Raw genomic sequence first — 26,255 nt, forward strand, 5'->3', positions numbered from 1 at the left:
GCAGTTTGTAAATACCTCAGGGCAAACCTTACCCTGCTGAGCAGGAGGGATGAACTTAGATGGATGGGAGGTTAGATAAAATATCACTCAAAGGAAAAGTGAAGGTGGAGCTCGTCTTCCCAGTTGGCAAGAACAGGGATTGGAAATTTGAGGAAATCTGCATGGATGGGCACTTGTTGGCAACTTTAACTGCAATGCGATCTAGTGCTTATTTTTTCATTAAAGGCAAAATTGAATAGTCAACCAACTAAGAAATTTTATTCTTATCACTATTTGTAATATTGAAATCAGATCACACTATAAAGCAATCAATTCTATAAAATGATGTATTTTACTGCAATTTCCTATTGAAGGAAGATCCCTTCCTGACCTTTCTCCACAAACTTTCAGCGCCCATAACAAGTTTCCTGTCAAAATGCAGTGGTTGTTTCACTCAGTCCTGTGGGTTAGGAGAAATTTATCAGGAAGAAGTTATTTTCTGCAATTTTCATTCTTCTACAGCCGGTAATCTTCAGGTCTGAAAGACAAAAGTCAACATTTATTTCTTCCCGAATCTGATTTCATTTTCTCCTGCCTGATGAAGGAAGATTATTTTTCCAATTTAACATGAAAGTAACTTTATCGATTATTATCTACAAACATTATATCTAAGTTTTTGGTGAAAAACAAAAAAGCCAATTTCTTACAAAGTAGGATGGTTAAGTGACAATTCCCAAAGTTCTTTTGAGAATATAAATATAGGCCATTTTGTACCTATGCATGAATGTATTTTGTAACTTAAAAACTTGAATTCAATTTCTGTGTTCTATTTTAGAGTATTTTTTCAGAAAGTCCTTTTCATAGAAAGAATTGCTATGATTTTAAAAACCCATATGAGCATATGTATTTACCTAATAAAGGCAAATTTTGAATGAGTAATTTCCCTATGTATATTATTTTATCATATGCTAAATTTAATTTTCATTATGATACATATATACACTACTTTGATATTTTAATTATACACACATAATTTGTCTTCCTCATTTATATATTTATAGGATTAATCATACCTGAAAGTTGCTTCTAGTAGTAAATTAAAACAAAGAACATTTTCAGGGAAATGTTAAAGTATAACAATGAAGAAAATGAAGAATAGGCAATTATAAAATGCAAAAATGTAGTGTCCCGTTATCTTTTTCACAGTGTATTTTTAGGTACTGAACTCATATGGAATTTTCAGAAGGAAGTTAGTAATAAATAAACTAAATAGACATTTTTTTAAAACAGCTGTAAAAATATTTGATAGCTTGAGTTCTGTTAAAAAGCAGATGAACTCTGTTTGCCCTGAAACAACTTATCTAGTCCCTTTCTACACTTACAGTGTGTTTTCTTAAACAAAACACTCACAAGATACCAGATAGTCCAGCTATGAAGACCAACAGTCTAGTGGCTGAGCAAATGAACTATATTACAACTTAAAGTTATTATTTAACTCGGAGGAATTCAGGCACTGATCTGGGAAACCAGCCAAATGTGCTCCACCATATCAGTCATTCTATAACAACAAGAAGAGAAACTGCAGGATTTGTCACTGTGTTTGAAATCTCTTTCCAAACATAAAAACTGCATCTAAAGTCTGGGAAATGACAGTTTGATACGATAGCTGAGAGCAGCTCCAAAGTACTCTTCCAATCTTCCGTATGAGACTCAATACAATCAAAGCAGCAAGAGACACCAGTACCTTCTAAAAAAACAATGTGTTCTCCGTCTAGCTGGTCCCTATAATTACAAAAGGGAGGTGATGATACCATTGGAAAGAGCTAAGCTAATGTCCTAACAAAAAGTCTCTGCAACTTCACTCAATAAATTAAAGGTGCTTAGTCTAGTTTCCATGCTAAAGGTTAGTTTATTAAATAATGAGATGACAAAAGCACCTTTTAATGAAATTTAGAAGTAAAACTGGAAATGTGTGTGAAAGGTGTAATCTGTAAGGAATGGAGGCTGTGACCTGAAGGCCACAGGGGCCTAATAAAGCCCACGTTTGTTTCAAGATTTTTTTTTGAGAAATAGAGGATGGTGAAGATGAGGGCTCTGTTAGGGCTGTAGCAGTGATGAGTGAGAAGAAAGAACATGTTAAGGATTTAGGAAGCAGAAAAGTAACACGTTTGCCGCGGGAAAGGGTAGGAAGGGAGAGGGAAGAAGGCCAGGGGTAGAGGGGTGATGGAGGAGTGGGCTACTAGAAAATGATAATCCAAGGACGACTACATACTAATTTTCAGCTAGAAGAACTCAGTGAACGGCGATGCTCTTTATGTATTTATTTATTTTTTCAGGGTAGGGAATACAGGCAGAAGAACAGATTCTGAAGGCTGAATCTTGGTTTTGAATATGAGAAAATCTGGACACGGCAGGCAGCTAGTAATTCGGATTTGGAGTTTAGGAAAAATGAGGCAAAGAGCAAGACATCTGGGAGTCTCTGACATAGATTCCTCCTTTCCCAACCCACTTCCATGTATCAAGTGGCCCTGCTTAAAAAAATCTTCATTAGCGCTCCCGGGCTTTGCCAAAGTTCAAACACCCCCCAGTTAACCTTTCTGAGTCATTCTTTCTATACTTTTATTTCTCTACATTCTGGTCCCATTACACTACTTGCTATTGCCCAGATAAAAACTTTCACACCTCTGGATCTGGGTACCTGAGATTTTCTTTGCTTGGAATCTCTTAGCTGCTTGAAGGGACTTGATGAATCCCTTCAAAATTCCACCTTAAAAATCACATCTGAGAAGCCCTCAACAACTCTTCCTTTCTAACTTCGGCAGGGCTGCTTTCTCTGCGATGGCTGGATTACGTCATGCACACTTTTATTACAGTGTTTCTGAAATTATACTTGCCCCTACGGAAATACATTTTATTTGTGTAAATAACATGTGCTTCTTAGATGCCATGAAGTATACTAACTAACTACTTCCGGTGCATTATCTCATTTTATCTTCATGACTACATTGTGAGAAAGGTACTGTTAGCAGCTTCAGTTGACAAAACTGAGGCTCAGAGGGGCTGAGTAGCTTGTCTAAGGATACAAGGCCAGGAAGTGGATGGCAGGGACTTTGTGCAGACCTTCTGACTCCAGCACCTGCAAACACCATTTTACTCTACATGACACTATTGGGCTGTCAGTGCCTCTGAAGGCAGGGGCCCACTAACACTGGCCTGGTTCCAGTTATCAGCACAGGGCACAGCATGTGGTGGGTGCTTGTAAGATATCTGTCATTAGAGCAGTGAGTGCCTTGAAAATGCCACTTGTTTGCCAGCTCATTCCTTGCTCTTTCTATTGACAAGTAATCAGGATCTTCCCCAGATGGTTAACTTGCTTTCGGGAGGTATGTGTGTGTGAGGGGGTGGGGTGTGCACGAAGGACTAGATACTTTAGATGCTGGCAGAGCTAGAAACATCCACTCATACTGAAAACAGTGAATGATACCACACGGCTTTAAGAGGTGCTCCTGTGGGGAAGCGAGGTTTTTATACTAATGCTTCTACTTTTCTCTGTGTACCGACAAAGGAGAGCAGGCACACAAGATATTGGATATAACTCAAGTCGAATCAATCTCCAAAATATTGAATTTCCCCTTAGGCCTGTGTCTTTTCACTCTTAAATAATATTTCTCAGTATAACGCTTACTCCAACAAAATATTTCAGACTAGAATAGAATTTGGACAGTGGAGTAATCTTAAAAATGGTAAAAGGTCAGTTTGATTGAGTTTTAAGTTATGTCCACTGTATGGATGAAATTATTTAGAATAAGCCATTCCAGGAAATCATCACATACTCCTTGAACTAAAGATGTGAGCTGTACAGGTAACAGTGAAGCAGAATAATGATGATTTTATAATCACTTCTCCAGGCACTTGCACCACCAGCCTGATCAGAGAAAGTCCAACAGTGCTTTTTAAAAAAAACAAAACAAAACAAAACAAAAAACTAAACTCATAAGATTGTTAAAAATTTTTTTTTAAATCAAATTATTGTTTCTTTAATTAAAATGAACAGGAATTGTTATATTCCAGTATCGCTTTGAAGTTCTAAGTTCTGTTGGCTAGGATTGTAAGTGATTTGCTTTTGGTTGTTTAAATAGAGATTGCTTTTTATTTTAACAACCAGTTCTAATCTGTTCATATCCAAAAGAACAATTTAGAACAGTTTAGAATGCCTAATTTGAGCAAATTGCAGCACTGGAAATACTGAGGTATAGTATAGGGTTTAGGCCAATGCTGAGTTGGTTAAAATGAGTGGGAAAGTTGGAATGTCACCTCCTCTGCACGTCCAGCTAATAACTTCTGATTGTGAAGAGCAGTGAATTAAGTTTCATCTTGTAGGAAAATGCCACCTGACTAGACGAGCATGAAATGATGGAAAATCTTGAAGATGTCTAGATCCTAGCTCCTGATGGGCTCTGAAAAGGTAAAAATGCTCTCCAGTGTCTTTTAAGTCTCTGCTCTGAAGCACGTTTTATTAATATAAAGCCATAGGTAAAAATAGTATTTTTCAGGGTATTAATTTAACTAAAACTGGCAACCTGTGCATTTTTAGGATTAATCGCTTTTGTATCAGAGGGCTCAAAGCTTTGCTCTCTTCTAGAGCTATGGACTGGACCGGATGCTCACCAAGCCCCCTTTGCTGGGCTAATGTTCCCGGCGTCTGGAACCCTGTCAGCCTGCTTTCAGGAAAGACACTTCCAGAGTCAGTCCCCTTCATCCTTACCACCCTCTCTCCCTTGCAGGCACACTTCTAATAGTACACTTCATAAAGCGCTTTAAACGCCAGGGACCAGGGTTTCCATTATAAACATCTGTTTTCATGCATTTATTGATGCTGAAACTTTCCACATTTAGTTTCTGTACAAAGGTGCGGGTTTTGCTGAAAATAAAGCATTACTGATTCAATGGGTAAGGAATAAAAATACAGTTCTTCTTTGGATTTGTTTTATCACTCTGTGGATAATGTGAAGCAATTCAAGTTGAAAATTTCCACATACCTAGTTTTTCCTAAGAAAAGCTCTCTGACAGAATTTTGTAAAAATGAAAATAGAGTTTAAAACGATCCAAGTTTTATTTTTAACCAACATAATGAAAAAATTTCCATTACAGTGCCAGCATGATAATTTCCATGATTATTGTGGTTTTGTAATGTGTTGGCAAAACTGCGATGATTATGGAAATAATTACTGACAGTATTAAAATAAGCTGACCATTTGAAAGCTACAGTCTTAGGCAACTGAATTGTGAAGGGTTAGTGAGTGCTAGTTTTTTTCTTTGAGAAACAAATTCTGAGTGTATACCCTACAATCACTCCTTGCACATGGCAAACACATCTACTTTGTACCACCAGGAAACACAAAATATAACCCCATAACATATGTGACTACAATTTATGTATCTATGAGATATAAAAATTAGTAATATACCAAGTATATCCACTAAGAAGTGAGGTATTCAGTCAATACTTCTCATATGAAAATGTGGCTTTTAGTTATAAAAAATGTTTAGTTTTCTCATAAAAAGATCACTTTTTCCTTCTTATCTACCATTGTTTTAAAAATGACTAAACAACTATCATAAGAAAAATCCCATGTATGCTGAAATTAGGCCTGAGAGAATGTAACTTTTACAAGTGACTGAAAATAATTTAAGTGAAATCCCAACAATGGTAGCTTTGAATTAAGATGAAAACAGTTTTGTCAATCACCTAACTAGATTCAAAGCTTTGTCTGACAATTGTTATTGTTGCTCAGAAGCTTTTTGTCTCTAACAGAAAAAAAACTAATAAACTTACATTTAACCAAAAGCTAATTATAGCTCCAATTACAAAATATACATTTTTATTTTATAAACATATTTTAAGTTTTATTGCTAGGGAAACAAAAACCAAAGCAAGCTATTTTTGTGTCTATTTATTTATGGTGCAATCCAGGTACATCTGTTTCAGTCAAGTCTCCTCAGGTTTACCATAAGATCTTGGATAAATGCCAGTTACTACATTCCCAAGAAATATTATATTCTTGGCTTAGCTCTTTTGGGTGGAACAAAAGCATATTTTAAGCAGGTTCCTTCTCCAAAGGAGAAAAAAAAACAAACATTTTTACGCATGGAAGCAGAGCTACCAATAATAAGAAATCCCATTTTCAATGGATTGCATTGCATGGTACATCAAATATTTTAATCCTAATTCCAGTGGATGTAATACTAAAACTTTATGACATAGCAAACAACTAAAATGCCCTAGTCCCTTAAGGCAGTCACAAGCCACATGAAGCTACTGAAATTTAAATTAGTTAAAGTTCCATAAAATTAAATATTCAGTTCCTCAGTTATACTACACTAGCCCAGAGTAAGTACTCGAGCCAAATGAGGCCGGGAGCTGCTCCATTTGGCAGCTCTGATACAGACTTTTCCTCATTGTGGAAAGTTCTGTTAGATAGTCCTGAAGTAAAAGATCATCCTTTTCTTAGATAACAAACTTTTGGTTAATCCAAAAATGCATAGTTTTTCCTCATCATATTCATTCTAGAGTAATACAAATGAACTAGACTTAATGTTAGCTCTGATATGCAGACTAATGAAATGTTGAATGATTTATGTTAAATAACTAGTATACCTATATCATGATAGATCCTTGAATTTCAGTAAGTGTATACACACATTATGATTTTGGGAACACAAGTTAACATACGTTGTGTGGCTACTTGTGAGGAAGAATTCAACTTTAATAGCATAAAGGAAAACCTGCTATCTAATGCATATTCCTGCCACAGAGAAATTTGGAATGAAAAGAAAGGGCAAGAAAATCCATTCCCAGAGTATAGCTATAAAAATGCATCAAAGGCTCTAAGTTTCTCTAAAAGTCTATTTAAAAATAATTACAGAAAAGCCCCTTTTAATTCCATTAATATAATAAAGGCACTCAGTACCTTTTGTTTTAAATGAACCAAGAATCACTTAAAATGAGCACTTTGAGTAGAATTCTGATTATAGTAACATTTAATATAACTTTTGTTGAATGGTTATTATATTAGTACTATTCTACCTGGTGTAACTGATTTAGAATATACGAGGTCTGACAATGAAGTTCGAGAACTTGTTGCAATGATGCTGCTAAACATTTTTTGATATCAGAGGGATTATTCATTATGAATTTGTACCAATTGGACAAACAGTTAACGAAGTTAGCTATTTAGAAGTGCTGAAAAGGCTGCATGAAAAAGTTAGATGAAAATGACCTGAACTTTTTGCCAACAATTCATGGCTCTTGCATCACGACAATGCACCAGCTCACAGGGCACTGTCTGTGAGGGAGTTTTTAGCCAGTAAACAAATAACTGTATTGGAACACCCTTCCTACTCACCTGATCTGGCCCCCAATGACTTCTTTCTTTACCCGAAGAGAAAGGAAATATTGAAAGGAAGACATTTTGATGACATTCGGGACATCAAGGATAATACGACCATAGCTCTGATGGCCATTCCAGAAAAAGAGTTCCAAAATTGCTTTGAAGGGTGGACTGAGCACTGGCATCAGTGCATAGCTTCCCAAGGGGAGTACTTCGAAGGTGACCACAGTGATATTCAGCAATGAGGTATGTAGCACTTTTTCTAGGATGAGTTCGCAAACTTAATTGTCCGACCTCGTACATTAGAGTATTCATGATGTGTAACTCTGAGTGCATAAAAATATGTGTTTAGTCATATATTTGATTAAACAGCACCTTTGATACTTCTAGTTAAAAAAAAAAAAAGGAAAGTATCATACCCCTCTTAGGTAAATAAACTCATTAATGATAATGTTTCTATAAGAAATCAGGCATGACATACTTAAGATTTACAGATCTTCATACAGCATGGTAACCTACCCAAACTTCAAGGACTACTTAAAATTCTTTTTTAGAATATAACTTCGTAAAGTGGAATATTTGCGAACTACATATAACTTAAGTATATTTACGTAATATGCTATAAGAGGCAAGAAGAGGCACTTCAGCAGAATGGTTCAGACCATTACCCAGGAGCTAGAATTAAATAATTGAAACTGAATTAAATAACTTCTTTAATCCAGCCTTTAACCTAGTGCTATTATGGTGTCCTGCACAGAAGAGATAGCTAATATGTATTTGTTGAATAAATATATACATTAAGGAAGCAGTTTGCTTCTGTGAAAAGAACGCAGGCTTTGGAGTCAGACACAGGTTTAAATCCAGGCTGCACTACAAACCAGCTGACCCTTGTCTTCCTCTTAAAAATAGGAATAATATATTTATCTTATACGCCTGTGGACAGAATTAGATACAATGCATGTAAACCACTAGCGCAACTACGGGCAACTTGAAAGTGCTCAATAAATGATCACTGACAACATTAGTTTGCTCATCATTTGCAGATTTAGTAAAGAAGACCCTGACACAAGGCAGCATAGTCAAAAAGATTTAAACGAAATACTGTACAGACTTCTCCTGTGTGGAAAGGGTTTGAAGATTATATATATATATACACATATATATATATGTATATATATATATATATGTGTGTGTGTGTGTATATATAAAGGCAATAACAAGAGTCAATGATTAGATTCCTGTACATAAGCCAAACCTGTTAGGTTTTAGATTTTCAGAACCTATCTGGCCAAAGAGTCAATAAAGAGATGAGATTTCATAGCATAGTGGACAGTATCTGAGGGAAGATTAGCTGTCTTGTGTAGGCCAAGCAATGAGGATATGTGGTTCTCTCCAGATTTACTGTGTAAGTTCTGTAAACATTTCTGAGGCTCTCTCATGTGAAGTACTGGTCTATTCCCTGGGGACGCAGCCATGCCAAGACGCAAGCCCTTTCTGGAGGAGCTCAATGCAGTAGTGACAGAGTCAGACAGCAAGTGTGAAGCAGAAGATGGCTGGGCCCTTAGTCTGGTCTTGACATTCAGGCAAGGCTTCTTAAAGGAGATGACCTCTGAACTAAGGTCTAAAGAATAAGACTTACCCCAGACGTTAAAGGTGAGGGACCTGTTTTATGTAGAAGTAATAGGAGAACAAAGGCAAGGAGAGTTAAATTGCATTAAAAAGGGTGCCAGTCTTAAACAGCCTGATACTGCTCCAACAGTACAGTGGGGTGAGAAGAATTTAAGTTGAAGAAATAGGAAAGAGGCAGATTATGGAGAGCCTGGGAGGCCAGGCAAAGCAACCTGGAAACAATTACAGGAGAGACAGTATGTGAAATCCAAGCAGCTTTCCAGACCCTAGGCAGATGGAGCTGTACAGAAGGGAAGAAAAAGTGTTTTGGTGTTCTATGTGGATCAAGATTATAAGTATCCAGAATTAATGACTTTTTCTTAGAGGATATTCTTGTCTTAGTAAAGCAATCTGGAAAATGGAGAATCACTTTGTTTTAAGTAATGACAATTCATTTAACATTCCAAGAAACTACAATCCATCCACGTAACGTTACCCCAAACAAAATACCTGACAATTATAGGCACTTATGAACACGCTTGCACTTACCTAGCAAGGTCTTAAGACTTAGAGACTTTTGGTTCTACCACTTACATCTAGAGTTTATTTGCAGATAGAAGTTGCAAAGAGTATCCAAAGTAGTCACACAAAAAAAGTTCACTCTTTCCACCTCAAGGGTCTTATCATTCGATTAATAAAAGAGGGGACACCAAACCCAGCTTAAAAAACAAGAAAATAAAAACAAAGACAAAAAAGAGAAAAAAAAAGACTTACGGAGACCAAACTCTTGGGAAAGCTTCTATTTCTTCTTGTGTGTACTCATCTAGACGTCTGGGTACTTTTCGTGGTTGAGGAAGCTCTTCCACTAAATTCTTAAGAATATCTTCAGGTATATCCTGGGTTAAATAAAAATGTAGGATTAATTTTCTTAAAATATATTCCTTAGTAATAAGTTAGTAATGGTTAAGTATTAAAAAATAATAAACAAAAGCAATCTTTATAAATGAGAAAAACAATATGAACTTTGTGAAAATTCCTGAAAAGTACATTCAATCAATGATATAAGTAATCTCATTAGAGTAACACACTTCATATTTTAATCTTGACAAATGTAAATTAGACATCTTCAATTCTGACAGTTATTGAGCCACTAAGTTATATTTTTGTTTTCTAAATACTGTTTAACTGATCCCTCTCTTTTTAACTGCAAAAAAGGTACTACCTTGGTTCATTCTCATGATTTGTTATCTGATGAATATATGTACTGGGCCTGCTGCTTGCAGTGCTACAACCTTTCATACTCCATGTTGTTGCCAGAAAAAAACTTTCCAAAATGAAAATCTGCTAGATCCTGGGTCATTTAGCCAACAAACATTTATGGAACTCCTTCTATGAACCAGAAATTGTGCTAGGTGTTGCATACATGAAGGAAAATAGAAAGATCATGGCTTCCAAAGGCTTGCAATTTTTAAAGTGACTTCATAAGAACTTTAATTTTTCTCTGTGCCAGATCCAGAATCAACCATTTCTAGGGACTAGCACTGAGAAAACAAGATGTGGGCATTAGCTGTGCTGTAACTTTATTTTATGAATATATAAAGTCTTATGATACAAAAGTTAAAGTAAAAAAAAAATCTGAAAGGTATTCTCCAAAAAAAATCTCATTTTCTTCCCCATTCCTTCCATCTCTTTGTGCCTATGCACCAATAAGTAGCCAACTTCATTTTCTCATTTATTCTTCCTATATTTCTTTATGCAAAAAGAAGCAAATACAGTATATATGTGTATGTAAACATATATATGAATATATGCATAGAAAAGGTAGTATGCTATCTACAGATTCTTTTTCACCTTGCTTTTTTTTCACTTAGCGATATATCCTAGAAAAACATTACTTATCAAGTCACAACAATATTTGTCATTTTAGTTTTATAATTGTATAGTACTCAGTTGAATGGATAGCATAGTTTATCCAATTTTCTATGAATAAGCATTTGTTACTATTATTTTACTATTATAAATAATGTAGAAACAATAATCTTGCATATTTTTAGCCTAAATTGCTATAAATAAGATTGCTGGATCAAGTATGAATAGCCCTATGTATGTATTTTGTTAAATGTTACCTAATTGCTCGATTCTTTATGGGCTGCATCATTTTGTACTTCTACCAGCAAGGCATGGCTGCCTGCTTCCCAATGAATGGCTTTGACAATAAAATGAGTTGTCAAGCTTTTGAGTATTTAACAATCCATTCTTGGGGAAACGGGTTCATTTATTTTATAGTCTGAAGTTATTTAAGTAATTTACTGTTCAACTAAACTACCACGAATACTTAAAACATCCACTCTCAAATCTTATAACGGTAAATAATATTATTTTTGTGTCCGTTAAAAATTATGGTTTCTAAGAAATGTGACAGTATAATCAGAAACAGCAGCTTTTGAATTCTTGTAATTCCATGAAGGTCATTCATCCTTAGATAAATGCTCCCGTACTTGGTACCTCAAGGTAAAGTGGAAAATTATTTTACTCATTCATGCGAAGCAAAGGTAATAAATTGACCATTTTGCTAAAAGCATGAGTTGCATATGTTGTTTAAGCTAACAACAGAGCACACGAGTGGCTTGAATAGTGGATATACTTGTGTTCTGGAATGACTTTCTATATAATTCCTCTAGTAGGAACTATAAGGACAGTAATCATAACCATGGTCATGTTCGCAACCACCGTGTTTCCCCGAAAATAAGACCCAGCCGGACCATCAGCTCTAATGTGTCTTTTGGAGCAAAATTTAATATAAGACCCAGTCTTATTTTACTATAAGATCGGGTCATATATAATATAATAAAATATAAGACCGGGTCTTATATTAATCTTTGCTCCAAAAGATGCATTAGAGCTGATGGTCCGGCTAGGTCTTATTTTTAGGGAAACAGGGTAGCACTTACTGTGCCAGACCCTATGTGCTTCACAAATGTTATCTCATTTAACCCGTATGGAGCAGGTGCTGTTATTATACTAATTTCACAGATGAGAAAACAGAGATAATAGATTACTGGTACATGGCCATAAGGTCAATAAATAGTGCGGCACGGATTCTAATCCAGTCTGATTCCAGAGCCTGGACTCAACTGTGTTACTATAGACTAGAACCACTGGTGTTTCATTATAGTATATTAAGGAGAAAAGCGAAGTACTTAAAACAGTGTAATAGTAATAACAGGAGCTCTGATCATAGTTCCTTGTTCAAAAAAAAAAATAAGCAGTTATTAAAGTGAAAAACAGAGCTTACAGACTTTTAATTTTAGTCCAATGACAGCTGACTTTATGAAGAGCAACTGTTATTATGGTGTGCTTACTGAAAAATACAGAAAATATTTCAGAAGTTGACATGAAAACACTGAAAATAAGTCTATGGCAATTATTTTAAAAGAAGATAAAGTATTTAATTGAGAATTTAGGAAAAGCGTCTGACCAGTGACCACTCACTCACCTCATCTGGGAAAAGATGCAACCTCTGCATCATAGTTCTTCTGTGAAGATTTTTGGGTAGCATGCCATAAATAGCTAGTTTTACAATCTGAAAAACAGGTATATGTAGGACTCAATAAAAAAAAAAAAATTGTGACTTTTGATATAAAGAAGGCAAACATAATTAAAGATAGTTAGGAAAACAAGTAGGCTAAGACTCAATAGGGATATGAAAGTAAAAAAACTAAGACATAAGTAGATATGTTGCTGCAACAGAAAAGGAACTTTTACCATCTTGTACATTACTTTGTTCTTTAGGGTCTATGTGTTTATTCTGATTTAGAAAAAAGACAAAAGGAAAAGATTAAAACTGCGAATGTGCCAATTTTAGCAAGACTAAGAAGGAATTCTCTAAGCTTTTACAAGAACTTGTGGCTCAAAATCTATCACACAGTGATAGAGCAGAGCCCAGACAGGCCATCATCCTGTGTCTTCCAGCTGGGAGATCAGGTTTCCAATGAAAAAACTAAGCCTGACCACACAGTTATGAGACTGACTGTACAGGCCACAGATCTACAACAGTGGTAATGGTTAACATGTTGACAACTTACGACGTGTACTTTGGTCAGTGCATTCCACTTGTCCTCTTGTGTACAATGCTGAGTCTCATTTCACAGATGAGGAAACAGATTTAGTGAGGTTCTGGAACTCCCCCAATTTCATGTATTTAATAAGGGGTGGTGCTGGAACTCCAACCAGGCAGTCTAACTCCCAGAACAGACCCCCGGTACATGCAATCACACCTACAATGTGTTTCTCTCCATGACTTAGCAAGAAGACAAAAAGTCCCTTCTCTCTACCATACCCATTCCCAACAAGGAAAACTAACCTTTCTATGATTTACTTTTCCCCTTTTAAGCTTATCCTCATTGTTGGTTTAAATGTGATTTCATGTGTTTTGTCAAGAGTAGGCCACCTAGTGTCACACTGTGCTCCATAATCTCCTGGGGGGGCGGGGGGCCTCCTAGTATATAGCGTCTACACATATTCTGTGAGTTCTTCATAAAACGACCGATGGAGACGTTTGGAGTGTTACATAGATTTCTGCCATCTATACTCAATATTTCAAGGATATAGTTTGACATGTTTTAAAGCTTAATGCCCTAAAACAATCCACGTTAGAAAACAGCTTCACTGTAAGGACTTCCTATTCCTTTTATTTTCTCACCAAACCAGACTACAAAATCTCTCCACATACGAAAGCTAATGATATCCCATACATATTTTCCATTTATTTTCTAGGTTAGTGCTGCTAATACTTTACGCTCTGGAGACTTTATGTAAATGTAGATTTATATTGTTAAAATTAAGAGCAATTGAAAATTCAGTTCCTCAGTCACACAGTCACTTTTCAAGTGGTCAGTTACCACATGTGGCTAGTGGTCACCTTATTTGACGGTGCACACATAGAACAGTTCCATCATGGTAGAAATTTCTATTGGACAGCACTGATCTAGCTATCAGTCTTTACAATGTTCAATGTTTTAAAAGTCTTAAGCAGAAACTGACAATGTTAAGACTATTTAGCATCTTTTCTGGATAAGCAAGTCATTATTATATCCTCCGAAAATCACCCTTTTAGCAATTTTCTTTTATTAGTACGGTTACTTGGCATTTGGTTTTCATGTTCTTAAAAAAATTTAGTTGACTATTTACTTGAATTAACAGGTTGGTATTTTTAAAATTTGCCCTATTAAAAAATGCAAATGTAACACTCTAAGAAAAGCTAGAAAATGTGAAAAGGTTATAAGCTGACAGGGGAGAGAAAAAGAGACAAACATATACACCCCGAAATAAATATGATAGGACATGTACATACAATCAAGTATTTCTAGCTTTACAGACTTAAGCATAAGCTCTAAGGAATTCAGGGAGTGGGAAACATAGAACAAGAAGAGGTTAATAAATATTAAAGACCTTCCTCATATAATCTGTAACCCAGGGCAAGTGTCATTTGATCCACACAAAATAACTTTATTAACTATTGGAGGGGAAAAGACATAAGAAAGGAACTATGTTAGAAGGAAAAATATATGGACACAGGAACGCTTAAAGAAACTAAATATATGAGAAGGATAAAGGATATAAAGAAAGGGCTGAATCAACATATTTATTTGGGTTTAGAATTAATGATCTTCCATGTAATTATAAAAAATATTTTGAAATATTTAATAACCTACTAATAACTATTTAAATGTATTAATGTATTTTACAAATACTATTCTAAGACTGTACTAATAATCAGAAGGATGCATTATGAAACAAATTCTCTTACAGGCCACATGATTAGCAAATCATGTGTGCTGGCAGAGGACTCACTGCTCCAGACAAACACTTTAGGGGAAGTAAAATAAATGGCTTCTTCCTTAGCAAACCATTCTTTTTCAAAACACAAAGTCAAAATAAAGACTTAAAAAAAAAATTAAGATCTTTAAATGAGGTAATAATTCAAATGGATTTAACTCTGAAATATTTTCCAAGCTATCATCAAACATTTTTGAACGCATTTCAATCTTTGTTTATACATACAAAAATACTCCCCAATTACTGCCAATTTAGCCAATGCCAAATTCTTCACATCAGAAAAGTTAGCCTATACTGCCTCCTAGTGTGTGGTTAGCATGCCTGAATAAAACACCAACTTTAATTTTAAAAACATTCTAAAACGCTAAAAGTATAATTTGTTGTAACCGTTACGATATATTATCAGCAGTCCTTACAACTTTTTAATACCATTATATGCAATCCATATTAATGGTCAAAATAGGATACTTTATTTGACCCGTACTAGTCTAAAAACACCCGAGTTATGAAAAAGTGTTAAATATTCCCTAAGAAGCAATCTGAGTATGTTTTTGTAAAATAGCTATATATGATGAAAAGTAAAAATAAATAGGAAAGCATGGAACTTCCAAATGTTATGCCAGGCCTTATTATAATAAAATATGCCCCCACGCCCTGAAAAATCTTAGGCAGTATTGACACCAAACAAATGGTTGCATCCTGACGATAGATATTTATTTTTGGTCACCATTTTAGGAAAACAGAAAAGAATGTCTTCAGAGTACCATGTTTCCCCCAACATAAGACCGGGTCTTATATTAAGTTGTGTTACAAAAGACGCCTTAGGGCTTATATCCAGAGGATGTCCTCCTGAAAAATCATGCTAGGGCTTATTTTCCAATTAGGTCTTATTTTCGGGGAAACACTATAACATTTGTTCATTCATAAATGCATTTAGGTAAAAAGCTAAAATAGTTACTGATGGAGAAAATGCTATCTATCTTATGAGTATAGTTCAAAGATTGGCTTTTGTAGAGTTATAGGACGGAAAAATAAAATTGTTAAATGGCAACAGGAGATTTTGTTTCTAGCAACACTGAAGACTCATTATTTGGATTAGAAACTTCTCCCTGTATATAACTCAAATGATAAAATAATAAATAAACATTAGTGAAGTTAATGATATTTAAAAAAAGTTTTTTTTTAAAAGCACAGAACCAATTGGAGGCCAGAAACAGGAGAAAGTACTACAAAGAAAAGAAAGTCCTAGGGCTGCCATTTGTCTGGAGGGCATTAACTCAGTGCAGGGCTTGGGTTTTAAAGGGACACCACGTTGGGGTCAGGTAGTAGGATCAAAGATTCTCATAAAACTAGATTTTGAGCAGAAAGGCAACATCTAGGGTGAAGCGGGAAAATTAAAAAATAAGTCTTTCCTGAGAGTTAACTGCTAACTATGAGCCTGATCTCAAAAGGCTTTGAGGCCCCAAATTCATCCTTTTTATGGGGATCAAAATATAACGTATAGCTTAAAGAGGTCTTAGAAAATCCAGTAGTCTAAAGTATAGCTTAAAGAGCCCCATAAACCTGCCAGAAGCTAAGTAAATCTTTCCTGCAGAAACGTACTTTTAACACAGGCCTCCAAGAATTCCCAGAGATGAAGTTCCCGGGTACATGAGCTTACCAAGTATCCTGAGCAGAAACAATAAATTACAGATTCAACAAGACCACTAATGTTAGAATCAAATATAAATGCTAACAGTTATGTTTGATATGCCTAAAGAAATATGAGGGAACCAAAGTATGACAAAAGAACAGAAAGACTATCACAACTGACCAGCAAACTTAAAAAGAAACAAACAGTAAAATTTCAAGAAAAGAAAAAAAATACAATAAACGAAATTAGGAACCCAATAAAAAGGTCAATCAGATGAGACATAGGTAAAATTAAGATAGAGAACTAGAACACAGATCTAAAGAAATTATCGACAGTGCAGTACAGACAGGGAGATAGAAAATACGAAGAGAGCTAATGAATATCATGCACAATAAAGTGAAAATAAAGCACAATAAAGTATAAGATTTCCAAAAGGAAAGAATAGATAAAGAACAAAGGGAGCCAATATTACAAGATATAAGTCGGCAAATTTTCAGTACAGACCACACCAGTCCTCAAGCAAAATAACCAACAAAATTTGAAAAGAAACATGAAAACAAAAGCCAAAGAAAAGATCTTAAAAGTATCCAGAAAGAAAAGACAGAATACATACAAAGAAACAATTAAACTGACATCTGACTTATCAATAGTAATAACAGAAGCTAGAATCTGTTTACATAATAGCTTCAAAAAGCTGAGGGTAAAAAAGTGGTTATCCTAGGATTGTGTATATAAGCAAAACTATCTTTCAAGAATGAAGGCAAAAATAAAGATAGTTTCAGACAAACGAGAGTTCAATATTGAGAGAATGTTATGACAGGAGTGTCAGTAAGCACTTCACGAGGGAAACTAAATCCAGAAGGAAGGGAGTTACATGAAGGGATTGTAAGCAAAGAAAAATCATAAGTCAGCAACTGTATAAAATAATAACAAGACGTTGAATTGGAAGTGTTTTGAAAAATCTTGAATAGAGAAAATATATAGATTGTGAGGAAGAGTGGGTGTTAAAAAAACTTCTAAAGGCCTGGATTTGATTTGAAGGACAGTAACTATATTGAGTAATCTTAGACTTCTGATAAAAAAACTCCATCAATCCAAAAGAAGGTAAGAAAGAAGGTGATGAAAAAGAAAACAACTTCTAGCCCAGTAAAATTTAAACTATAAAGTGTTATATCAGGCAAACACTGTCAAAAGAAGGTTGACACAGCTATATTAATATTAAAAAAAATAGACTTTAAGTTAAAAAGCATATTGGAAATAAAGAGGGTCAGTATGTACGCTGATCAATTCTTTACAAAGATTATAATTCTAAACTTAAGTTTAACACTAAATCTTCAAAATATACAAAGTGAAAACTGAGAGAACTATAAGGAAAAGTGAACAAATCCACAACTGAGATTTCAACATAACTCTTTCAGGTCATCAATAAATCAAGTAAACAAAAAAGTCAGTAAGAATATAAGACTGGAACAACATCTTCAGCATATCTGATATAATGGATATACAAACGTACCGGTACATACTCGTGCATACATATATGCATATCTCTCTCTCACTCTCCCCAAGACATTTTCAGCAAACATATTATATTTTAGGTGATCATGCAGGTGTTAAAAAAATTTTTTAAGAGCATCAAAATTCTTTCATTTGATGTAAAATAGTAAATAATACTAAATAAATAATAGTAATTAAAAATATATAGAATTGAATGATAATGAAATATTTATCAAAGCTTGTGTGACACAGGTTAAATAATTTATAGCCTTGAATGCTAGCTATATTGGAAGACTGAAAAAGCAATGTCTGAACCAGTTTTTCCATAGATGATAAATATTAAAAAAATATGATAGACTTACTGCTACTGGATCCTTCTGGTGAAGTTGAGCAGCTGTTACTTGTTTAAATCCACCTGGGTAACTGTTAAAAGAAGCAAAGACCTTAAAACTGGGAGTAGGCTATAGTACAGTATTCTTGAACAGAAAATTCTTTTATAATACAAAAACTTTTTATTATGAAATTATACTTGGTTCTGGAAGCTAGGTTATTCTTTAGTGCCTTAAAAATTAAGTAGTAACCTATCTTATTTGAAATGTTATTCTATTAAGGGGTCAGCCATCATTATTTCATAAGAAGTTTTACATCTTGGAAAATTTCTTGGCATAACTATTTATATTGCTATTGGAATTTAAAGTTATTCACTGTTCATTCACCCATGCATTCATTTATTCATTCATTATGGGGTAGTTTATCACTGTTTGAATTAAGGAAGAAAAAGCAATGCGCCAAAATATTTTGCATTCCTTGACAAATTAGACAAAACGTCTGTATAAATTAGTAGTCAGGTTTGGGGAAAACAGTGGTAGACCATTTGGTTTTGAAGTCAAACTCTAAATAGGTCACGATCCTGTTCCCTATTAACAGTTGGTAAAAGACCACTAGAGTTATATGTTAGTCCTAAGTAATAAAATAGTTCATTGTGTTCAGATCAAAATTACATATAATATGGATAAATTGGAGACTTAAAAATGTGTTTATTTGGGATAGCATAGGAGGCAGCTTAGTAACCTGATACCCCAGATTCAGATCTGATATCTAAGTTTGCCAGTGGCTACCAGTCTATTAGGCAACTCATTTTACCTCTTTATAAGTTTACCTTTTATATAAGTTTACTTATATAAGAAAAATGATAATATTTGCCCCATCTATGTTTCAAGATTTTTACGAGTCAAATGAGAAAATGTTTGTGAAAGTGCTTTAGAAATTTAAAACAAAAACAATATACAGATGTAAGGTTTTATTATACTGAATGGATAAGTAAAGTCTAAATGATTTTCAAGGAAGGAAAAAAGAAAATGTAAAATTAGTGGACTCTGCAAGAAAAGTTTACGATTACCTAAATGTGATTCCTTTCATAAGTTTCTTTCAGCAAGACTTGAAAACATTTTAAGATAAACCACCCTTTTAGGAATAAAATTTAAGAAAGCATATTTAAAAGTTTGCTGAGAAAGACAGATAATTTTCAAATTGATATTTCAAAATGATATTTCATTTGTTTCATGGAATTTCAGCTTCAGAGAAAGAAATACCTGTCTAGACTTCTCTTCCTGTATTCCTTCTCTCCATGGAAAAAATACTTAACACTCTTAATGCTGAAGATTATCTTTCTATTTTTAACACTGCAATGGAGAATACTAAAGCATAATGCCATTTACATTATGTTTCAGGAGTTTGGACTTTATACTGAAAAATTTGGAGAGCTACCGTAAAATTCTGAGTAGAGGAACAACTTGAGTAACGCAATACTCAGTTGATTTTTACTAGTGAAAAAATAAGTACATTTCTCCTTCAGTATGGGATAACCTGATTGGAGTAGAAAGATATTTGTTTGCGACGTTAGCCAAGATTTTTCCAATTCATATTATTAATAATTCAGCAAACACTAACCAAATGCCTATTATGCTGGTACTGGAGATATACATATAAACATGTCAAGGTCTTGTCTCAAGAACAATGATTAAACAATTCTGTTGAGACATCGTATAGTAAATGATATCTCTAACTCATGCCAGTAAATTTTAGATGGCAAATTTTAAAGTGAACACATACCCAACTTACTCAACCTTTAAAACAATTAGAAGTGAATGTTTATAAAATATAATATCTATACAAGAAAGGACTTTCTGAGACTAGCACATATAAAAGGAATTACAAAGGGAAAGGGAGATTTAATTATCTAAAAGTTAAATAACTGTACAGAAAGGACATAATAAAAAAATTTGTAAAAGGTAAAAAAATGTAATGGTGGATTAATATTCTTAATGGATAAAATGTTCAGAGAAAGTGATCAGGAAAGTATTGAGACCTCACCATTATGTAAATGTAAACAATTACATGCCCATCAAAGTAGCAGAACCTTATTATTAAACTATTTTCAATGATAATACTGTGCAGTTTTGTAATAACAGATGTTCATATGCAAAAATTGTGATAGTAAACCAATGTTTGGAAATACCTAACAAAGGACAAAAAATGATCATCCCTTTGATCCTGAAATACATTAAATTTCTGGAATTTTATTTTAAATAACTATATATAGAGATACTTAATGGATAAAGGTGTTTTCCAGGTCTTTATAAAAGCCAAAATTTTAATTTCAAAAAAGGGAGCAATGATGAATCCTATTGCGTACCTCTATATAGGAACTAAAAATAATTATTATAAAAGGGCTCTCTGAGAATTTTATATTAAGTGGAAAAGGATATAAAAATTTATATTAAAATGTTGAGTCAAAGGATGAAGGGCGATTTTCATTCTTTAAACTTCTCTGTATTGTCTAATATTAGCATGTACTAAAACTTTTATAACGAGAGTTAAATTGTGAATACATAATTGCAATGAAGTTTTAGGAGCATAATAAAAGTAGTATGTCCAAAGTATAAGTCAAGAGTCAACAGAATCAGAGAAACAAAAAGCGATTAGCCCTATGGGAGATGAGGAAATATGGAAGGCAATCCCAGAAGGGATGACATCTGAGTTAGGTTTTAATGGATAAATAGGAGAGTTCTTGAGAAACAGTCTTGTCAAGGAGAACAACACATGCAAAGGCAGAGGCAAGAAACTGCAATATGTTGGCTAAAATGAAGTATTATGAAACAGTAGTGGTAATTGGATGCCAATAATTTGGAAAGATGTTTGGATTTTCCTCCACAGGGGAGCGAGCACGACTGAGAGGGCTACTAGCTGTTCACTACTGTCTGTGCTACTATTTTCTTTCATTTGCAGTAATACTACAGATATTATTGTTATAGGAATTATCCTAGCATTTTGTGTCAATACTTCCCTCTTTGCTTTATTGGATTATGTTATCCCGACTTTAGTTTTCTTTCCCAATTATCTCTAAATTTTATACACTGTGGTTTATATGTCAAGATTTGCCAACAGCAGAAATTACTAAAGATGGATATGAATTTATTTTTGTTAAGTTGAAGAGTTCATAAAAGTATTGGAGGGGAGGAATGGGCAAAGGCTGGCTAAAGGAGGCAAAAAAGTTATTCCAAGCATTTAAGACCTACTTGGGCAAGAGAGGAAAAGAAACAGATGAGGGCATCAAAGTCTGCTTGTCTAAGACAAAGATGCAATTGGAAAGAAAAGAATAATTTTGATCAAGAATGAAAGAGCAACATTTCTAATCATATCGTGCATACTAGTGTAGAAGATACACATAATTAAATTTGTACATGCCCTGAGGATGAGGGGTTAACTAACACATTATATGACAAACTCAAGATCTCAAAAGATCTTAAAAGGCTGGAGATAAAACTTAACATGGAATAAACTTAAGGTATTGCAATTAGATTAAAACGTAACTAAAACGCACAGGAAAGAGAAGTAGTTGAACGGCAACACGCTCGAAAAAGATTTACGGGTTTTAGCTGATAGTGAACTCAGTGTGTCACATAATGACATGGACTTAAAAAGCTCTACTGCAACAGAACACTGTGTAAATGAAAGATGGAGAAGTCACACTGTATTAGTAAACCATCAGAACACAACCAGGCAGGTGCATTCAGTTAAGAAGGATACTGACAAGCAAGGATTGTATCTAGAGAAGAGTGATCAAGATATAATGAAGGTATTTGAAGTGAAGCTATGTGAGGAACTATGAAGGAAGTACAGGTGTTTAGCTTAGGGAAGAGAGAATCAATTAGTGGGCACTTGCTAATCACGGTTTTAAAATTATTTCGAGAATGTCAGGTGGAAGAGATATAGTCATTTTACACTGTCCCGAAGAGAAGAAATATGACCAATATGAAGGCGAGAGAAAAATAGACTATGACTCAATAGCATAAAGATCTTTGAAGGAGTCACATTGTTTCAAATGTGGAATAAATAGGCTGCCCTATGAGCTATGAGATTGGTATAGTTCAAACACAGGCAGGGAGACATGTAACTTGAAAGGTATGTCGTGGAGATTGTAGGTATCTTCCAAACTTGGGATTTTGCTCATGACTCCTTAACATCTCAAGTACTTTCTGATGTTCAGGATGGTTCTGGAACAACAGTAAGATGAATTATAGGAAACAGAAAGAATGAAGTGAAAAGAGTGACTAAAAACTGAGTATAGTCTTGATCAGAGAGGTTCTGTAAAAAGTTGCTAGGAAAAACAAATACTGTCAGTTATTTGGTACAGTTTTGTTTTTTTGTTTTTTGTGTTTTTTTTTTGACTGAGTAAATTATATATATAGCCTGAGTAAAATTAGTATTTTCTTAAATGCCAAAGTTTGAAACTATATTTTTCTTTTAAACAGGATCAATAGTATTATTAAGTGATATATTTCAACTGCCCATCTTCCTTGACAATGGCTTTCATTGTCTTACCCAGTATGTGAAGAGTATACTTTTTGTTCCCATTTGTTTCCAGAAAATGCAATGTGCCTTGTGTTCATTATGACAACATGGTCACCGCAGTCACCTAGATTTAAAAAGAAAAAAGATTTTATATGAAAAACCAGGACTTTAAGAAAAAAGTGGCCTTGGTTATTTATAAAACTTATCAAAATCTAAGCAGCACATTCAAAATATAAAGCAAGTTAGTATAATATCAATATTCTTGAACAGATTTCTGTTGGTGCTTACATAACATCTCAGCATAGAAAGAGTTGGCTAGCCATTTGGAAAATCTTGACACTGGAAGGTGAAAGAGAATTTAATAAAGATGCCAATACCAATAATACATCTTGAAAGGTAAACTACTGTTATTTCAATCATAGCTTACCATTAATAATCATACTTCACTAAAAATGTTTATACTAAGTATTTTTAAATATCTAATACAAATTTTCCCTTAATAACAGAAGAGAAAATGAAAACAATATGTATATAGATATAAAAAAGTATGTTTTGCCAATAGGTAAATTGAAAACAAATGTAAAACATCAGAATTTATTCTTCTTCTCAAATTTAGAGAACAATAGAGTACTATGATCTTATTCTTAAATACTAACCCAAGGTTTTTTCCAACCACATTTAACTAGTTAAATTTAAACCGCCAATCTCAACTATGATTATATACACATATTTGACAGGCCAGGATGACTTGAAAATTAAAATAGGTGTATTGGATTAATTTTCCAGTGAAAAGTACCCCTACGATTGGCAGTTCATCTAAAAAAACCCCAAAAACTTCAAAAGTCAAGTGTTCACGTGAGTCACTACACATGGCAAAATCAACTAATCAGAAACATTTATTAAATGCCTACTCTACTAATAGAAAAACAAAGACAAAAACAAAAAATCTTTAAAAGATTCTAGAAACTTATTTAAGGAAAAAGACTGGAAAAATAATAAGTACAAATAAATACAGTACATGAAAACTAAAGATTATATTAGCGATTCTGTAAGAGCTTTGAATTTGAATGACAGAATTTTCAGAGAAAAGTTCATAGTCTATATAGGAGAAGGGTAAGGGAAAGAGGATAAATCAGGTAGGTTTTCTTCACTAAAGTGAAAAGGAATCCAGAGATGTAAAGGAAAGACCTGGGAAGCTTGCTGTGAAGTGTGCTGAACAGGATAGTATGACAGTATTTGGCAAATTAAGTGACTAAAGTTCCTAAAGGTGACACATGATGGGCTATTGAGGCAATTGGGCAAATGAACCAGATGAACAAATAGAGGGCGAGAAGATATCTTTCATCTCAAAGAATGCTGAAATAACCTTAGTGTTCACCCAGACATTCATACTCGAAGAAGCCAAGGCCCATTAAGATTAAGTGATTTGGCAAAAGCTCACACACCAAGTTACTTAACAACCTGTTCAGACTATTTCCATGACACCTTTTTAGAGGGAAATGGAATCTTTAACTTTTCCTTAATGCTAACTTTATTTGTAAAATTAAGATTGCAAAATTAAAACGATGCATTAATTAACATTTGAAATAGACTGACACTGAAGAAAAAGAGAGAAATATATGCTATCTGGGTAACTTTAAGAAGAGCATCAACTTTTTGTTTTCTAACAAGCCCTTAAAAATTTAAATAATAATATGAAACAGAATACTAGTGATTAAATTAGATCTAACCTAACCTTTGTTGAATTGTTTGGTATGCTAGTATTCATAATATTAACCTTTAAGAACTATGTGCAACTTTTATTTCATTCCAAGTGGACCAGCAGTATTTTAAGATAATCTAATAATAACTTTAGATAGTGCTAAAGAAAGGTTTCCCTCTGCTTCTTTTAAATGTTCATATAGTCCTCCTCAACTAATTAATCTGTGGGAAGCAGGGAAGGTGGGGTCCTCATGAAGAACAAGACACAATCCAAAAATCACCAATGCCTTTTCTTTTAATTTGTCAGTGAAAAAGAATCATGTTCAACAAGCTCCCAAGTCCCAAATTCAGGAGGATAGTTCTAATTAGAGGGAGGAGGGAATTCTTGTCCTAGTTCAACATAATTTCCATCTTGACCCACTACACATTTTCCATAAAAAAAATAACCTTATAAATGAAAAGCTGATTTTCTACAACACTTCACAAAGTCCACTGGCCTAAAAAGTACTTCAAATATCATCTACATTATGTTCAGATACATTATTGGTTAACTTTTACAGTCGCTCCTGGATAGATGACCATCATTTGTAATACTATTTTTCTGGGAAACTGAATGTCAATTTTCACATAAAGATGTTTACAGTGATCATGAGCCAACAATACATGCTTAATAAATGCTGATTAAGCCAATAAATGTTAGAAATAAACTAAAGATATAACATATGTGTAAATTGAAAACTGCAATTTAAGTTTTGATTTCGGTGACATCTTGTGGACATGAAAAGTTTTGCTGATATAAGATATACTCGTATATAGTGGGAAACAAAAATACAATTCAGTCTTTAAAACGTAAATTTCTAATTTGATTAAACAGCTATTCTACATTACAGACAGGCAGCCACAAAAGCTCTTCTGGTTTTCTACCAGAATGTTTACTCACCAGTACTTTAGGAATACTTTTGCAATAATGACCCGCTTGTAAGGAAACAGAACTTTATTTCAGTGGACAGATAAGTGCTATACTTTAAGAAGGAAATTAGGTACCTACTACTAATTCTACTTTCCCCCCAATTTTGTATCATTTGCATTTCCACAAAGACAACCTAAGAGATCTCGTCTATCACTTTGTTGATAATCATTGCTACGGAAAAAGCAGATTAGTAAGAAATCACAGTGTAAGTAGCTAAGAATCAGCATGCGAAGTAGAGTGTGTAATTTCCGGTATGAGGAAACAACTGCCTGGGTTCTAGCCAGTTCTACTATAATATAGCTGAGGGACAGTGAGAAAGTCACTTTATTCTTCTGATTTTAGTTTCCTCATCTATCAATGAGGCAGTTAAACAAAATATCTAAATTCCACGGAATTAAACAATTGTATGAATTGGAGAATGACTATGGCATTCTCCTGGCATGCCAAAAAAAAAAAAGGATTTTTAAAGTAAAGAGATATAATTAGTCAAGCATAAGTCTGCTGGTCACTATTTTACTTTCAAAGTACAGTTAACCCTTATTATTCGTGGATTCCATACTGTGAATTAGCCTACTCCCTCTAAAATTGATTTGTGACCCCAAAATCAATCCTTGCAGTGCTTTCCCAGTCATTCAGACATGCACAGAATGGTAAAAAGTATGAGTAGCTTAACATACATCTTTGGAGCTGAGGCTGAACAAAGTGAAAGCTCTGCCTTCGTGGGTCAGCTCTTGTACTATTAACAAGTATCCTTTTGTGGCCTACATAGCGCCAGGGTTCTTGGCAT

General features: G+C 34.1%; 1 protein-coding gene across 1 annotated transcript in view; it reads right to left on the reverse strand.

Annotated features, from left to right (window-relative positions):
- Positions 1 to 259: 259 nt before the first annotated feature.
- MRPL13 (mitochondrial ribosomal protein L13) overlaps positions 260 to 26,255 on the reverse strand; it is a 33,365-nt gene continuing 7,369 nt past the window's right edge. The window contains exons 3-7 of the mRNA XM_033125878.1: positions 22,828 to 22,921; positions 18,306 to 18,366; positions 12,475 to 12,561; positions 9,753 to 9,874; positions 260 to 517 (exon numbers count right to left, since the gene is read on the reverse strand). Coding sequence (XP_032981769.1) covers positions 496 to 517; positions 9,753 to 9,874; positions 12,475 to 12,561; positions 18,306 to 18,366; positions 22,828 to 22,921 — 386 coding nt within the window. The 3' untranslated portion in view covers positions 260 to 495. The remainder of the gene's footprint in view (positions 518 to 9,752; positions 9,875 to 12,474; positions 12,562 to 18,305; positions 18,367 to 22,827; positions 22,922 to 26,255) is intronic.

Source organism: Rhinolophus ferrumequinum, chromosome 14 (assembly GCF_004115265.2).
Source record: "Rhinolophus ferrumequinum isolate MPI-CBG mRhiFer1 chromosome 14, mRhiFer1_v1.p, whole genome shotgun sequence".
Lineage (NCBI taxonomy): Eukaryota > Metazoa > Chordata > Mammalia > Chiroptera > Rhinolophidae > Rhinolophus > Rhinolophus ferrumequinum.